We start from the raw sequence: 18,274 nt of genomic DNA, 5'->3' as shown, positions 1-18,274 counted from the left end.
CTTTCTCGCAGCCTTCGCAATATATTTAACATATAAAGCATGAACAGCAGCGGTGATAACGGGCAAACGTGCCTTACTCATTTGTGTAATTCTACATTCGCTCGTACAGACCATAAACTCCTTTTATTATGAGGAGCTCTTTGTTCTAAACTAGCCACCTCACTGCTACAAGTAGACTATTGTTCCCAGGTAAACAACGCTGAGAATGCAAATATATATTTTTGCTTCTCCTTCCACCTGTATTCACCTCTATTCTTCTTTAACAGGAGGACGCTGTTGACATATTGGAATATTTGGAACAAAACTTCTCAACACCTGCTATAGCATGGGCTATATCTGTAACTATGAAAGGCCGATGGTTCTTGCCTACATACCCGGGTCTTCAGGGTTTGGAGTTCTTCAAGCCGTGCCAAAACGACAGCACACTCGTTGATGTTCCACCTTTTACTGTAAGATCCTTTTACGATCGGCAACCAAAAATGTTCGCCATTCTATGGAGCTGTAAAGGATTACTATTGAGAGCAATGTTTCCGAAAAGTAATTAGACGTATTATGTCGTCCCAGTAATTGCTAGAAAAAAGGTGACTGACTGCGGCATCTAACAAGCGGGACGACGCTATTGTTCCGCATTGCACCTGTTGTCCTAGCCTGTCGGACTCGTAAGCGGAAAGAGAATTCTAAAACGAATACTGCGTTGATTATAACGTTATAATGTGCTTATAACGTTGTGCTCAATTTTAGCGGTTGTAATCGAAAGAGATTGATGTGAGGATGGTGCGCAAAAAGAAATTTCTAAATCTGATGAATATTTATTAATTATAGCCAAAAACGTTCAAAAAGTTGGCGGGGCCAGAGCAAAAGGTTTGCCGAATTTGAATATGCCGAAAGTGGGGGACCACATGACCGGAAGCGTAGGCGGAGCAAACGTGTGGCACCAAATTTTAAAGTCCGGAATGAATACTAGGATAAAAGGAGGAAAAATGTGCAGTTAATCGAAATCCAATGAATAATTAATAGATAAAGTGCCACGAGTGAATTAAGATAAGTTAATGGGCATTATTTGTCAATAAAGGTTATTTATTTATCAACATGAACTGGTGGGCGAGTTGGTCTGACATATCTTAGTGAAGCAGCGCAACGGCACACGTCACGGCACAACGGCTCCTGTCAGACTGAGTGGCTTGTGTGCGAGAGTTAATCGCCCGGATAAAAGATCGGGATCTGGTCATAATTGCAAGAAAAACCACAAAATGAAGTACGTGCTATGCCAAGACAACGTGGTGTACTCCGTCCCGTTGAAGTGTGGTGGGTCATACATCGGCCAAACTGGCCGGTGTCTAAATGAAAGACTTAAAGAGCACGCAAACAATGTCAAGAACGCGGCCCGCCACATAGGTATTCACTGTCGTGACTGTTCATGTTACCCAGAATTCAAAAACAGCCAAGTTGTTACTAAACACAAGGATAAGCTTACACGAGAGATTATATAGGCATCTGAGATCATGAAGCTGGGTGCGAATTGTGTCAGCACTCCTTCCGTTGCCATCTCGGTGAAAGAGCACAACTTCCTGATTTCAAGTGATCGATGTACACGCGATACAGCTGCATGCGCATAATGACTGGGATTGATACTTTCTGCTGCTCTCTGTTTCTTTGTTTTTTCTAAGGTGCAAAAGAGTATATATATGCTGTTAGCATCCGGAATAAACATTTGTTGTCAGTTCAGCGCGGTGTTTGTCCTCTTCTTCCCTTGGCCTTGTGCCGTTGCGCTGCTTCACTAAGATATGCTAAAATTATTTATCAGTAACGTGAATAGTTGATTTAAATGTGAAATAATGGTACATAAATGTGAATTATTAGTGAATTAAAGTTTATTAACTGTGAATTAATTGCAATTTATAGTGCATTAAGAAAATATAAAACGAATTATTTGTGAATTTAAAACGAAAAAGCTACTTGAAATGAGGAGGTATCATTGCTTGCTTTCGTATTGCTTTCGTAGTTTGTTTTTCGTATCAGAAGGAAAATTGCGCGACTTCAGTTCCTGTATTCAAATGACACAGAGCGCCAAAATTTTCATTCAAACGCTGATATTATGTCGTTTCCATTGCGTTCATCCAGGCATCGTGATGTACGCAATATGCTCCTATATGCCGAGCGCACAAATTTCTTCAAGTCTTCATTCTTTTCACGAAGTATAACAGAGTGAAATGATCTGCCTCTAACAGGTTTTTGTTCGGAAAATTTTGAGTGTGCTTGAACCACTGTTTTTCAGTCTTGATGCACGCTTCAGGCTTATTTGTGATATAACTGTGATTCCTTTCGCGCAAGCGCAGTTCCGTATTCAACTTTTTTACTCTCTTCATCGTTTTTGCACGTAAGCCTTTGTTCCTAATCTATAATCTTATCATAATTTTGTTCTCTTGATGCGTGTGTGTACTTTTTCGAGCTCTTGATAAGACGTTGTGCATACCAATTTTTTAAAACCAAACTCGCATTTGAAGTGTTGTTCTAAAAGCACTGCTATGGAAAACTTTGTATCGGTATGCTCCCACCTGCTTGGTCTTCCGAAAGGGCAGTATCTCCAAAATAAAAGTAGAAATAACATATTACAATGCGGGTATCGCAGTTATCTCGAATTTTTCTAACGTCCGCAACGTTACAACTATAGACACAGTCACACAGAGACAGGCAGCCGCTAGCTAGAAGACGCGAGCTCAAAAAAAAATGGCAGTGGCTTAGCTCTGGTTAAGCCTGGATATACAAGCGAAAAGCTGCAGTTATGCTTTGTTTCAAGTCAAGGCTGTCGCAGTTCGCGCACAATACACTGGGAACACCACGATAACGGTGTAGGCAAGCACGTCACAAAGCCCTCCTTGCGCACGCGTAGTAACTGTGGTAAACACGCGGCTGCAACGAAGGGTCAAACGGTGGCGAGGATACGAGCGCGCAGTAGTAGCGGCATAGAGTAATATAGAAGTAAAGAGCGGACACTCCCGTAGGCCCCAGCGGCCGACTTTTGTGCACAGCGCACCTAGCGGACCCGGGGAAACGCACTGGCCTCAGAGATGACAGGCCCAACAGAAATCTTGGAGGCTCTACTTTCATTTTCGGTTTCATTCTCGCATGCATAGCGTCGGTTCGTGCAGGTTTGCCCAGGTGTCAAGTGCACGGAACTTTGCATTGCTATTACATGCTATTACCCTACCGCTTGGAGTCACGCAAAAGAACGTAAATGCAACGACACAATCACACAAAATGATCTTGACTGAGGTGTGTTTTTATTATGCAAAATATGCTTGAAAAACATACTTGAGAAAACTTATTGGCATGAAGCTTTTGCTCACGCAGGATGGCATAGCCAAGCCATATTTTACAGTTCATGAAAAGAGGCACACATACACACACACACACACACACACACACACACACACACACACACACACACACACACACACACACATATATATATATATATTGTTACGTGCTTAGCACGCACGGGGGTTTATTCACAGAGGGGATCGGTCGGAGCAGGATGGAAGCAGGCAGCCTACCAGCGTCCCTCAGCTCTTTTTCTTCCTTTCTCTCTGCCGGTCAGTCCTTCATCTTCTGCTTCTTCCGTCGAGATTCTGTGGAAGCACGTGACATTTCCCTCCTCGCAGACGGAGGCCGTCGGGCGAGTTACGTAGACCGTCTGGGATGGAATCGCTTGAGACGGGCTACATGCACCACCTGAGACTGGCGTGACCGTCGACCACTAGCAGTTAGTCGTGATATAACGTAATTAACGTCACTTATGCACTCCAACACAACAAACGGTCCAGTGTAGTGGGACAGCAGTTTCTGACACAGACCACGCTTGCGTAGAGGGGTCCACAACCACACAATGTCACCAGGAACATAAGAAACTTCTTGGTGTTGGACGTCGTAGCGGTTCTTGGAACGCTCTTGAGAAGATAAAATTCGAACGCGGGCAAGCTGGCGAGCTTCTTCAGCTCTGCAGAGTGTGGTCGCAAGAGAAGGTTCGTCGTGGATGAAAAATGGTAGAATGGTGTCAAGGCCGCAGCGAGGTGAGCGAGCATAGAGCAGGTAAAAGGGGCTGTAGCCTGTTGTCTCATGTTGCGCTGTGTTGTATGCATGAGTAATGAACGGGAGGACGCCATCCCAGTCCTTATGATCTGCAGCGACGTACATAGCGAGCATGGTGGTGAGCGTCCGATTAGTGCGTTCTACCACCCCGTTCGTTTGGGGATGATATGGCGTGGAGTGGCGAAAACTGCAGCTGCTGAGGCGGAGAAGTTCTTCAACAACGTCCGCTGTAAATTGGCGTCCACGGTCGCTAATGAGAACTGCAGGAGGGCCGTGCCGAAGAATGACGAATCGAAGTAAGAAGTTAGATACTTCAGACGCAGTAGCAGCTGGTATCGCGGCTGTCTCACAATAACGGGTTAAGTGGTCTACGCACACAAGAATCCATCGATTTCCTTTCGAGGACCGTGGGAAAGGTCCAAGGAGGTCAATGCCAACTTGCTCAAACGGGGCTGTTGGAGGTGTGATTGGCCGCAGTTTGCCCGGTGGACTTGAAGTCGGCAGCTTAAAGCGCTGGCATTGCACACAGCTGGCTACATAGTGCTGGATGGTTGAACGCATGTTAGGCCAGTAAAATCGTTGTTGTGTGCGGTGGAGTGTGCGTGTCACTCCCAAGTGCCCAGACGTGGCGTCGTCGTGCATCATTTCAAGAACTGTGATGCGTAGGTTTTCGGGTACGACAAGAAGCATGCGTGCTCCTCCAGAATAGAAATTCTTCTTATAAAGCAAACCGTCGCGAATGCAAAAAGTATTCTTTACAGAATCTTGAGCGGCATCAAACAAAGAGGTTAATGTTTGGTCTTTGCGTTGCTCAGTTCGGAAAACTTCAAGATCGGGGAAGGCTTGTGAAAGTGACGCCAAGTATTCATCAAAGTTGTCTGCGTCGTCATCAGTCGTTTGAAGCGGCAAGCGGGAAAGACAATCGGCATCTGAGTGTTTACGGCCGCTTTTATGCACCACAGTGAAATTAAATTCTTGTAGGCGCAAAGCCCATCGAGCAAGCCGGCCACAGGGGTCACGAAGACTCACTAGCCAGCAAAGCGAGTGGTGGTCGGTCACGACGGTGAAAGCATTCCCGTACAGATAGGAGCGGAAGCGCTGGACAGCGAAAACAACGGCGAGACATTCTTGCTCAGTAACCGTGTAATTTCTTTCGCTCTTACTCAATGAACGGCTGGCATATGCTACCACGTGCTGATCGTGACCATGGCGTTGTATAAGTACAGCGCCGATACCGATACCACTTGCATCAGTGTGCACTTCAATTGGTGCAGATGGGCAGAAGTGGCGTAGGATGGGGCCCGAGGTCAAAAGAAATTTCAGATGTCGGAAAGCTGCGTCACATTCGCTGGTCCAATGGAACGGTGCATCTTTATGCAGCAAACACGTGAGTGGGTAAGCAATGTCCGCAAACCTAGCTATAAAGCGTCGAAAGTACGAGCAGAGCCCTAAAAAACTCTGCAGCTCTTTCACTGATTGAGGCACCGTAAAACTTTTGACAGCTTCAATTTTCTTTGGATCTGGTCGAACACCTTCTTTATCAACTAAATGACCAAGAACAATTGTTTCTCGGTTCCCAAAATGACATTTCTTGGAATTGAGGATAAGGCCAGCTCGTTCCATGCAATCAAGCACAATATCCAGGCGGCTGTTGTGCTCACTAAACGTTTTGCCAAAAATTACAACGTCGTCCAAATAACATAAACAAATTTGCCACTTGAGGCCACGCAGGATTGTATCCATGAACCGCTCGAATGTTGCAGGTGCATTACATAATCCGAAAGGCATGACGTTAAACTCGTAAAGTCCGTCTGGTGTTATGAATGCCGTTTTTTCCCTATCTGCAGCGTGCATGGGGATTTGCCAGTAGCCGGATCTCAAATCAATAGAAGAAAAGTACGAAGCGGAGTGCAGACAATCAATTGCGTCATCTATACGTGGAAGCGGGTAGACGTCCTTCTTCGTGGCCGTATTTAAGCGACGGTAGTCAACACAGAACCTCCATGTGCCATCTTTTTTCTTAACAAGGATAACTGGAGCTGCCCAAGGACTGGAAGACTCTCGAATTATGCCTCGCTTCAGCATCTCTTGAACTTGGTCATCTATTAACTTACGTTCAGTGGCTGAGACTCGATAGGGTTTCTGGCGTATAGGAGGTGCGGAGCCGGTGTTGATCGTGTGATGAATACGACTGGTAGGCGGTGGTGTAGAATCGTCTTTGGCAAAGTCGAACACGAACACGTGCTTCAGAAGGAGTTCCACTAGAGTGCGACGCTCGGTTGTGGGAAGAGCCTGATTAATCATAGTCTTAACTTGGGTCTCCATATCTCTTTTCACGTGCTGCTCACTGACAGAGTTGGTTAACGTCGCGACGGAACCTGACACACCTTCCTCGAAACGGGCGAGTTTGAGGCCCCGGGGCAACACAGCTGGCTCTTCAGAGTGGTTCACTGTCCACAGCTCGGTACGGCCTCCCACCACGGGAACGACGCAACGAGGCACGACGATACTCTTCTTAGAGCAGGCGAGTGTCGTAGGCTCTGCCACAGCTTCAAAAGTTTCGCACTGATTGTGAACAGAGGAAACCCGCACGAATGCTGCGGAGAAAGCTGGTACAATAGTGTCTTCTTCCACCGCAAATGCTCCAAAATCCGGTGTCGAGTTATCCACAAGAGCTGAAAGTAGTGAAGAATTCAAAGCAATTTCTCCCGTACGACAGTCTAAAGTTGCACCACACTCTTGCAGAAAATCAATTCCAAGAATCACATCATGCGTTGACCGTGGTAGCACTGCGAATTCTGTTCTAAACGTTAGACCACCAATAACAACATCCGAAGCACACACACCAAGTGGAACCAAAGGTTCACCACCGACACCACGGAATAACGCTGCACGGTCACCACTAAACATCACTTTCCTACCTAAACGGTTCTTAAACCTCAAACTCATAACGGATACGGTAGCACCAGTGTCCACAAGAGCCATTGTTTTCACACCATCAATAAACACTTCCAGTTTGTTCTTCAACATAAACACGGGCAGAGGTATATTGGACGTCATCGACTCGCCGGCGGCCTCACCTCCATCGGCCGCGCCTCCTAGTTTCCCGGAGGCGGAGGGGATGCACGACGTCGAGGAGAAGGTGACCGCCGTTGGCGCTGAGGTGGCGGCGTCACACTGCGGTCAGATGCAGGTGATGAACTCCGCAAAGTGCTCGGACGGTACGGGTCCCAAGCGGACGTTGGGGGTCCCTGCTGCGCGGTGTGCCGTTGTCCGTAAGTAGGCGCCGGGGGTTGGCAGTCTTGAGAAGTCGGGAAACGACGGCGGCAATATCTAGCGATATGCCCTGCAATACCACACCGGTAGCACAAAGGTTGAGAGCGCCAGCGACCGCCATAAAAGTCCTGGCGAACAAAGTCGCGACGTTGGCTGGAGCCAGGATCTCGCTGCTGACGAACCACGTCTTCTGGGTAAGTGGGCCTCCTTTCCGTCGGCTGGTGGCCATAACGTTGGGCAATGTTCCGATCTTCCATGGGCAAAGTGCTGTTAGGTTGAGCCCACGGAGTCGACAGGGCGGCAACATCGTCCTCCGGTGCAGAACTGTGCCGCGGATATTCTGTGCGGCAGAAGGTGTCCCGGGATCTTGACAATTCCTCGCGCACAATCTCTCGAATCATATCAGCCATAGAATTTGGAGGACAGGCTTCAACACTGGCTATAGAGGTGACATTGGCCAATCTTCCGAATTTAGGGGTGATTCGACGCAGCTTAAGAGCTTCAAATGTTCTGCAATGTTTGATAACGTCAGCGGTGGTGCTCAGGCTCTCTTTACTAATCAGGAAATTGTAAACATCTTCCGCAATTCCTTTTAGAAGGTGGCCGACTTTATCTTCTTCAAGCATACTGGAGTTAACTAGCTTGCATAACTTTAAGATGGCTTCGATGTATGCCGTGCAAGTCTCTCCGGGTACTTGCGCGCGGTGAAGCAATGTCTGTTCCGCACGCTTCTTCTTAGCCGATTCATCCCCAAAATTTTTCTTGACCTCGGTCGTAAATGTAGCCCATGAACTCAGTGTATCCTCATGATTGTCGAACCAGTCAAGGGCCGTGGCGGCAAGGAAAAACACTACGTTAGCCAGTTTAGTAGCAGCGTTCCAGCGATTGTATTTGCTCACCCGCTCGTAGTGTTTCAGCCACTCGTCAACGTCCTCTTCAGGTTTACCAAAAAATGTGCGGGGCTCTCGATAATGTGGCCAGTTGTTCGCTGTGGATATCCCCGGTTGCTCGGCATTGTCGTCTCCAGGCATGTCCGATGGCAGTGGTGGGAAGCCTGCGAGTCTACGGCTCCTTCGGTAGATGGAATGCTCCGTGGTCGATACCCGGCACCTCTCACCAAACTGTTACGTGCTTAGCACGCACGGGGGTTTATTCACAGAGGGGATCGGTCGGAGCAGGATGGAAGCAGGCAGCCTACCAGCGTCCCTCAGCTCTTTTTCTTCCTTTCTCTCTGCCGGTCAGTCCTTCATCTTCTGCTTCTTCCGTCGAGATTCTGTGGAAGCACGTGACAATATATATATATATATATATATATATATATATATATATATATATATATCTGCCAAAAATGTTCAGTTATGACCATTACGAAAATTGAGGAACACCACCTTGATAAATTAATCTACAAGTTTTCACGTGCTTAAAGGAAAAGACACACCGTTCTTTGATCTGTGATTTATAGCTTGTAATGATGCTTATCAGAATGTTACACATGGATGAGCAGGAGACATTTTTTTTTCATTTAATTACTCTGAAGGCCAGCGGGCATAGCAGAAAAGAGTGCGGGTGCATTAGAAAAAGTTGGGACAAAAAAGACAGTGTAGTGAATATATGTACATAAACAAATGAAATTGTTGATGTCTGGGAAACAGGTTGCATAAATGCACTAAGGATAGGTAACAAAAAATGTCTCACAGAACAAGCAAGCAAAAAAGCAGGTAGGCATAAGTAACTATTCCAAACAAATGCAGCAGAAAACCGACAGTCGAGGCAAAGATATAAACAGAGAGCACGCATTAAAAAATGTCCCTGCAGTAAAAAATGAAACAAAGCCATGGCAGGCAACACCCTCATGAGGTTATGTCATGTAATTAGCAGGTTATTTAAAGCAACTGCTTGGAATTCAGCCTTATCAGCTTTACCAACGACAGTGGGGAAGAACATTTACATAAGACAGCTAAATAATTCAATGCCGATTATCTTCTCTCCCCTGTTTTGTGTTGAACAGCCGACCGAGGACTACAACATCAAAGTTCAGCGTAGGTCACGTGAAGAACGCAATACACAGGAAGAGAGTCGCTACTCAGTTGTTAATTATTGCAACGCTAAGTGAGCATTCCTTGGCAGAAATCATCATCATCATCAGCCTGACTACACCCACTGCAGGGCAAAGGCCTCTCCCATGTCTCTCCAATTAACCCTGTCCTTTGCTAGTTGCCGCCACTGTATCCCCGCAAACTTCTTAATCTCATCCGCCCACCTAACTTTCTGCCGTCCCCTGCTACGTTTGCTTTCTCTAGGAATCCACTCCGTTACCCTTAAGGACCAGCGGTTATCTTGCCTTCGCATTATGCTCTGCCCAAGCCCACTTCTTCCTCTTGATTTCAACTAGGATGTCATTAACCTGCGTTTGTTCCCTCACCCACTCCGCCCTCTTCCGATCTCTTAACGTTACACCTATCATTTTCCTCTCCATAGCTCGCTGCGTTGTTCTTAACTTAAGCTGAACCCTCTTTGTTAGCCTCCACGTTTCTGCCCCATAGGTGAGTACCGGTAGGGTACAGCTGTTATAGTTTTCTCTTCAGGGATATTGGTAAGCTACCAATCATGACCTGAGAGAACCTGCCATACGCGCTCCACCCCATTCTTATTCTTCTAGTTATTTCCCGCTCATGATCCGGATCTGCGGTCACTACCTGCCCTAAGTAGACATATTCTCTTACTACTTCCAGCACCTCGCTACCAATTGCGAACTGCTGTTCCCTTGCAAGGCTATTGAACATTACTTTGGTTTTCTGCATGTTAATTCTTAGCCCCACCGTTCAACACTGCCTGTCTAGCTGATTGATCAGGCTTTGCAGTTCTTGTCCTGAGTGGCTTAGCAAGGCAATGTCATCAGCGAATCGCAAATTACTCAGGTATTCTCCATTAACTCTTATCCCCAACTCTTCCCATTCCAGTCCCCGGAATACCTCCTTTAAGCAGGCAGTGAAGAGCATTGGCGAGATCGTGTCTCCCTGCCTGACACCTTTCCTTATTGTAATTTTATTGCTGACTTTATGGAGAACTATAGTAGTTGTGCAATCGTTATAAATATCTTCCAATATTTTCACATAGCACTCTTCCACACCCTGATTCCGCAATGCCTGCATGACAGCTGAGGTTTCCACTGAGTCGAATGCTTTCTCGTAATCAATGAAGGCGATATATAGGGGTTGGTTATATTCTGCGCATTTCTCTATCACCTGATTGATACTGTGAATGTGGTCTATATTCGAGTATCCTTTACGAAAGCCTGCCTGATCATTTGGTTGACTAAAGTCCAAGGTTGTCCTGATTCTATTAGCGATTACCTTAGTAAATACCTTGTAGGCAACGGACAATAAGCTGATATGTCTGTAATTCTTCAAGTCCTTGACGTCTCCTTTCTTATGAATTAAGATAATGTTAGCGTTCTTCCAAGCTTCTGGTACTCTCGAGGTCACAAGGCATTGCGTATACAGGGTGGCTAGTTTTTGTAGCACAATCTCTCCTCCGTCCTTCAGCAAATCTGCTGTTACCTGATCCCCACCAGCTGCTTTACCTCTTTGCATTGCTCCTAAGGCTTTCTTTAGTTCCTTCTTCGTTACTGGCGGGATGTCCCATTGCTGTGCTCGACTGCCTCCCTCAGTAACTTGATGATTACATTCGCTACTGAATAGATTTGTGTAGAACTCTTCGGTTAATTCAACTATCTTATCCATATTGCTGATGACATTGCCCTGTTTGTCTTTTAGCGCATACATCTGGTTTTTACCTATGCCCAGTTTTCTCCTCACTGATTTTAGGCTACCTCCATTCCTTAGAGCATGCTCGATTTTCTCCATGTTAAACTTTGTTATGTCGGCTACCTTGCGCTTATTTATTAACTTAGATAGCTCTGCTAGTTCTATCCTGTCTGTGGAGTTAGACGTCCTCATGCTTTGACGTGAGGGAAAAAGCACCAGTTATATCCCAGTTTTTTCAGTCGACTACATAACCCTAAAGTGAGTTTTGACATTAGTCACTGGTGAACTGTGAAACGAGGTCAAGTGAGGAAAAATATGCTATTCTAAATTATTTTGTGGGTGTGGTTAAAATAGCATGAAAAACCATGCATAGTAACAATTTATGTATCATTTTACAAAAAGGAACTTCAAAGGAAATATAGTGTCTGCACTTTTATTTCAGGCAGAAATGGTGCCCGGAAATCATGCACAGTGGACATTATGGATAGCGAACGCAACAATTCTGTACTGTACCTGGCAAATATGACTGGTCCTCAGATAGAAAAATAACCTACTTGAGCCTCGTACCGCATCTGAATTTAAAAATAAGATGGACTATCTGCTGGAGCATTTCAATCCTGTCCGATAGGACAGACAAGGTGGCAAACAATTAACTAGGATTGAAATAAGATTTGACTAATGTAAAAAAAACCTGTGTAACTGTGCTCTTTCAAACGATTTTCCTATTTGAACAGTTATGCCTTAAACCTCTCAGGCTGCAAAGCAGAAACAAAGGACAGAAATCGAACTTGGTTCAAGCTGCAATCAACAAAACGGGTATATGCCAGCACAACAGTATGTGATAGTATGTGTTTACATGTTTGAAAAATGTTCCCTGCGAAGTGCCAAGCAGAACTGGAAATGTATGCCAGACAGTTTGCCATATCGAACCGAGGAAACATTGCGCAGGTGTGAGACGCTTTAAACACTGGACAGAAAGGAGGACTATCTCCTGGAACGTTTTGAAGGCTCTGTCGGGTGGGACAGTCGAATCGCCATACAATTTACCAAGAGCATAAGTTGCTTTTAGTAACACAAAGTGCTTGCGCTCTTTCAAGAAATGCCTCAAATAAAGAATTAGGCCTTAAACTTGTCAAGCTGCAAACCAGAAACAGACGTCTGAAATCGAACTTTGTCCAGGTTGTGATTAACGAAACGAGTATGCCAGCACAAGCGTATACGACAGTACATCTTTAAAAATTGTTCTCTGCACACCATTGAACAGAATGGAAAAATTATTCCAGACAGTTTTTTATACAGGGCTAAGCAAACATACGTTTGTGGGAGATGGTTTCAACGATGGAAAGAAAGATGGACTCCATTTCCTGGAACATTTCGAAGGCTTTGTCAGATGGGGGAGTCAAACTGCCGTACAACTTTCCAGGAACATGATAGGCTTTGAGTAGCATAAAGTACTTTTGTGCCTGTACCGTGACATGCTCTTCTCTGAGAGTATCCGAACATCTACAGCCCTTGGAGTACTTATCGAGAAACATTTTGATGAGATACCCAGCAACATAATACGATACTGAGTCATCAACAATATGAGATTCCTTCAGTGAAGAAAGTGTCTGTATATCCTGAAGTGCTGGAAAGTTATCCGAACAAGACTGCTCAACATGATCACAAAGAGATGGCCTTTGCAATGAAATTGAAGACAGTTCACGAAGAAGCACGGTGTGATCTTCCTCAACATTTCCTGTCTGAAAGTTTCATGATCTTGTTAAGCATGATGTGTTTTAGGCCACATATGAAATGGGGGACAGTGGGGTTTGAGTTACATCCCTGCCTTTGTATAATGCAGCCGAACATATTTTCCAATGGATCCTGCTGTAGGCGCCTTGTAAGGAGGAAGGTAAAGCCATACTTATTTGAAAGCTCATCCCACATCAAAAGAATTGCCCTTATTGTCACTTGCCACCCAGTAACCGTATGTGGCTGGCGCCTGCCTTCAAACCTCCACGCAGCAACCCAAGGTATGGCAGCCTCGAGGAAGTCTGTTACCTCAGAATGTCCTTCTTGAATTGCATACCGCATTTTTTGAGCATTTTTCCTGGGGCTGGAACTGTTCAGAGCATCGAACAACTTATCCATCCGGTCGCAAAAGATTGCTGTGCTAAGCGCAGCGTCTGGCAACTCCTTGACATAGACAAGTACCGTAATAGCAATGGAAACAGATGCGCTAAAGACTTGGGTTGCTGGTTTAACCTTCATATTGCTGAATGGTTTTTGAAAAATATGCCTTTCCGTCAACTTTGGTGCCATTCTAAGCCGGAGCTCGTGTGTTGAATGGTACAATTTAGTGATATGTACCCAGTCGACGACCTCGCTTCCAATATGCAGCTTGTGCATTTGCAGGTTGTTTCGCGTAGTTTTCACAAGGTGCGGAACATCGAAAATGAAGAACATTCGATTATCATCGAGAGTGGAAAAAGGCTGCACAACCACCCGCACAACCGCATTACTGTTCGCCCTCCCTCCCCCCCTTATGTAATGCCCCCTGGGGCCCTTAAGGGTAAATAAATGATGATGATGATACACCCAGCTGCCTGGCTAAGCTCACATTGGAGGCTCCCTGGTCACATATAATGCATTTCACCATGATGCCAATCTCAATCAGCTTTTTGATGAGAGACAATAATAAGGAACACAATTCTGATGACGGTGTTGATGCATGGCCAAGTGTATAGGCGATTGGCAGAACCCATCGTTTAGATATGCTAGACAACAGGACTACCAAGGCTCTGTCTGCAATGGTTGATGTTCGTTCAACACCATTGTCAGTAAACCCCTGTACAAGGTCTTGGTTTGCTTCATAGGACAGGTTTTTTTTTAAGCATCATTTCATCGAATATCAGCGAACACACACGGTCAAGCTCACACCATGATCTAGTTGATGACGAAATAGATGTCAATATGCCTGGAATTATACCAGGTGACATTCTTATGTCAGACAGCCACCTCCTGATGGAACGTTCTGTGGGCAAGGTGAGAAAAGAGGACAAATATCGGTATGCTTTTGGGCCACGCAAATGCAAGTGCAATGCAATTTTCTTCAACCGCTGAGTAAAGCGCCTTCCCTTGTCTTTTCCTCGCATACCAACATGGCCTTGCAGAAGCTCAAACACTTCGTCTGACACATGGGGACGAATGGAGTCAAGCAGTTCGGAAATCGTGTGCACGGCTTTAACCTTTTGTTTCCGCAGTCTCGCAATGGTCTTCCTGTATTTTGAGATCTGTCCTTGAAGGCGCCTGATAACGTTTTCCTGCCGAGGCCTGCATTTTGCAGGAAGTGCAGCAGAGATGCTTGCAGAACCTGTAGTCAGAGAAAGAAAATAACGAATAGCCTCATAATTCAGTACTGGATGAAAGTTGCTTAAATCCTTACAGCTTTCGTTTCTCTTGTGAAAAAATTACGTACGGTATAACAGGAATGGCTGGGAAAAAAAGGTTTGCCTTAAAAGTGCATAGATGTAATCTCAAGAGAAGAAAATGCCATTTGTATGAGATACACTATGCAGTTGCATGTACCCTCTGCAATCAGTTAATTGGGTTGGTAAGAATCATGTAAATCATTTTGATTGAATAACTTTTTAATGAATAAACTACAATGCCATCCTTGACATGCTAAATTACAGCTGCAAATGCAGACCAAACTGGTGCAGTTTCTGCGTTTTTCTGCTATGCAGTCATTTTTTGCGCCTGTGTGTGTGTCTGTGTGTCTCTGTGCGTGTGTGCCTGTGTGTGTGCATGACATAACGATGAAGAGGTCAAGAAGGTTTAGTGCCGACTGCATTCAAGAAATTATCAGCGATAGTCAGAGTCCAAGCATATCTATCACTAAACTCCATTTGCACTTTCTGTACCTGCTTTTATACAAGTTATGAAGTACAGCTTTCAAGCACACTTTGCAGACATTACATGGAACACAAATAGTTTATGGATGTTTGCCATGAAATGCAAGGCACACAATGATAGAAATGAAGAGAATGAGTGTTAGAGGTAGTGATCTCTAAGTGGACACCTGCCCAAAGAGGAATTTCAGAACTTCTACTGACACACACAGGAAAGGGTGCTGTAGAAAAGAGCTTTCTGGTGGGATACCCGGAGAAATTCGTTTATCTTCATAACTGCGCATAAGATACAGAAACAGAACAAAGAACACAAAGCGCGTACACAGCACAGACTTCTTGTGTTTCGAAAGACTACAGCAGACGTTTCATACTATACACCCACTAGGTAATAGGAAGAAACATAATAATGGGTGCCTTTATCTGCTTATCCGTAGGCCATCTACTCCCGCCAGAGAAATAAATTTATTATCTAGGAGGTCGAAATGCATACTGACGAGTTTAGCACTTTTCCTTTTTTTCATTTGGGTTTTCTTTCTTTCAATCCCCCAGCTCTTGCTTCTTGTTGATGCCACATGTCTTTATTTAGGTTATAGTTCCGTCGATATGGTTTGCACCTTCTACGACTGTTTTCACATAGCGTCTATCTTGGGCTCACATTAAGCATTCTTCCTTGTTGATTCCATCTTTCACGCCTAGATTAATCTCTGCTGTTCCGGTTTTCACCTTTTAGACATGGCTTTTGCAGATGCGCTTTTCAGGTTCTTTTGGCGCAGGTTGGTTCCATCTAGATTTAGAAGTAGTCACCTTCATTACCATAATAATCAGTGTTTATGAGCGTATGCGCATTTTACTTTTTGCCCCATTTTCCCCATTTCTGACACCTGCCTTTCTGTAGTGGTCACAATGAACATTGTTGCTTTCCACTTTCGCTCTCTTCCTTGGCTTCTTGATGTGATATGTTCTAGTATTCAGTGCCGCGTGGGCTCGTAACCTTCGAGCACTTTGACTGATGACATCATATGTTCGCAAGATGTTTACTGTACCAGTTCCTTCCTGATATGATGTAGTCAAAGCGACCATACTAATCAGATAAAGGCATTGGGTTTTTACTTTTGTTTCGCTGTTACCTGCTGACTGCAGAATACGAAAAGTCTGCTGCAATCTTTCGAAACAACATCTGGAAGTCTCCGCTGTTTGTGTATTCTGTAATCTGTCCCTGTCTTTTTCGTGCAGTTTTGAAGGTGCTGTACGAGACCAACCTTTTAATGATCACAATAAGAACATTTCATCTGCTGGATAGCTCACAGGGAACAGGACTTTCATGGGGGTAACTTAAAGCTGGCTCTCCAATACCACCACAACAGGAAAAAACATTACACAAGTAGCATGAGGTGGTAAACAAATGCCTCTTACCTTCAAGTGGCAGCTCACAGGGAACAGGACTTTCATGGGGGTAACTTAAAGCTGGCTCTCCAATACCACCACAACAGGAAAAAACATTACACAAGTAGCATGAGGTGGTAAACAAATGCCTCTTACCTTCAAGTGGCATGCCTCTGTCCTCCAGTGGTTCACTACTGCTTTGAAATGCCGTGCAGCTGCCACTTGCCACGGGTTCTGCATGCAGGGAAGAAATTTAGACAGGAAACTTAAAAAGCTGATTCACCCCAAGTACCTCCGCAAAAAAAAAAACATTACACAAGAAGCATGAGGTGGAAAACAAATTCCTCTCACCTTCAAGTGGCATGCTTGTGCCCTCCAGTTGCTCACTGGTGCCCTGAGGTGCCGTGCAGTTGGCACTTGCAATGGGTGCTGCATGCAGGAAAGACATTTAGACCGGCAACAGCAACAATGGGCACCACCACAAAACAGTGTGAACTACTTACTCCATACCAAAGTAATTATGCTATAAGCAAGTGGTGCAAAATAAAAACTCCTCACCTTCAAGCACAGTGCTTGTTTTCCCTGCACTTTCCAAAATAGGCTGCCTCTCATAGTTGGCACTTGTGGGCTCTGCTATCGAAGGAAAGGAAACACACCGTGTACTTCGGTAAATTTTTCCTGCAAAAACCTATATGCGCTTGTAGGGTTAGGTATGCCAAAGCTGCCGAGATCAACACGCAAAAACACTAAGGATGCCAGTTCATAGCAGACATCATGAAGATAACAAAAATTCAGAGTGGGAGGAAAACAAGGTCCTATGAGCTTTCACACAGAAAAGAAAGTTTTCTTGAATGAACAGAAATAATGATGGATCCTCCAGGCACAGAATAAACTAGATTGAATGGGTGCCGGAACTTAAAGGCACACACAAGCATGCTTCTGCAGCAATGACCATATGTCATACCCACAATAAATACGCAGGCAGTATTTTTCAACAAGCATGCAACAGTTAATACAATGATCTAACTCAGAGAGTCTACTCACGCGTTTTCAATTCGCACAAGGACAGAATGTTTATTACGAACAAAAGTGTTTGGTGCTTGAAGAGACAGGAACAATGTGGTGCACTTAACAAGGGCAAAAAAGAACTTTGAAACAGGACGTACGAAGAGCCCACCCTTTAACACAAACACACACATTTGGATCCTAACAGCTACGTCTTTTGAAAGTGAAACGCGAGAGAGTTTTTTTTATCCATTTCATTCCCTTCTAACGGCCCTGCTCGAGTGCCTTCCTAAAGAGAATAGTCTTTTTCTGCCCCTAAAAAGGTGAGGATCAAAAAGCGTGTTCATGGCTCGGCTGCCCTCCTGAGAGAGCGACAGTGGTTGCGTCCTTCCATTTTATATGCAGTATTATGCACAAGAAACGCATTCGTTGCCATGGCCCACTCAGGTGCTTTGTCACTTTAAACACACCACGTCAGCAACTCATGACATCTCATTATACGAGTCAGGTTCTACTGCGGCATCACGGAACCAGGTTGTAGCTTGAGTGTTTGTTTTGATTTCATGACAAGATTATGTCAGGTAACTCCTGCAACGATGTTTAGACTTGACATGCGACGTCATGACAGGGTCACTTGGTTCGTGTAAGACGTTACCACTAGATAATGTAAGAGGCGCATGCGTTGGGAACTCCATCACATCTAGGGATGTCTGAATTGCCTGCAGACGGAAATGTTATTGTGACGTCGCAAACTGGCGACCAATCTGGATTTCGCATCGCAATACTGGAAAACAGCACCGACCCCGGCTTTCCTGCGACACGTGTTCCTTATGTTGTCGCGCAAGAATCGGTGCGTAATAC

The 18,274-nt window shown here is 45.0% G+C and overlaps 1 protein-coding gene across 1 annotated transcript in view; it reads left to right on the top strand.

The window, feature by feature from the left end:
• Window positions 1-344: 344 nt before the first annotated feature.
• Window positions 345-18,274, top strand: part of LOC149345724 (uncharacterized) — a 48,794-nt gene continuing 30,864 nt past the window's right edge. The window contains exon 1 of the mRNA XM_089541187.1: window positions 345-449. Coding sequence (XP_089397313.1) covers window positions 345-449 — 105 coding nt within the window. The remainder of the gene's footprint in view (window positions 450-18,274) is intronic.

The sequence above is a fragment of the Amblyomma mixtum genome, chromosome 4 (genome assembly GCF_055824585.1).
Source record: "Amblyomma mixtum isolate Tamu chromosome 4, ASM5582458v1, whole genome shotgun sequence".
Classification (NCBI taxonomy): Eukaryota; Metazoa; Arthropoda; class Arachnida; order Ixodida; family Ixodidae; genus Amblyomma; species Amblyomma mixtum.
This window is presented reverse-complemented; position numbering and strand designations above follow the sequence as displayed.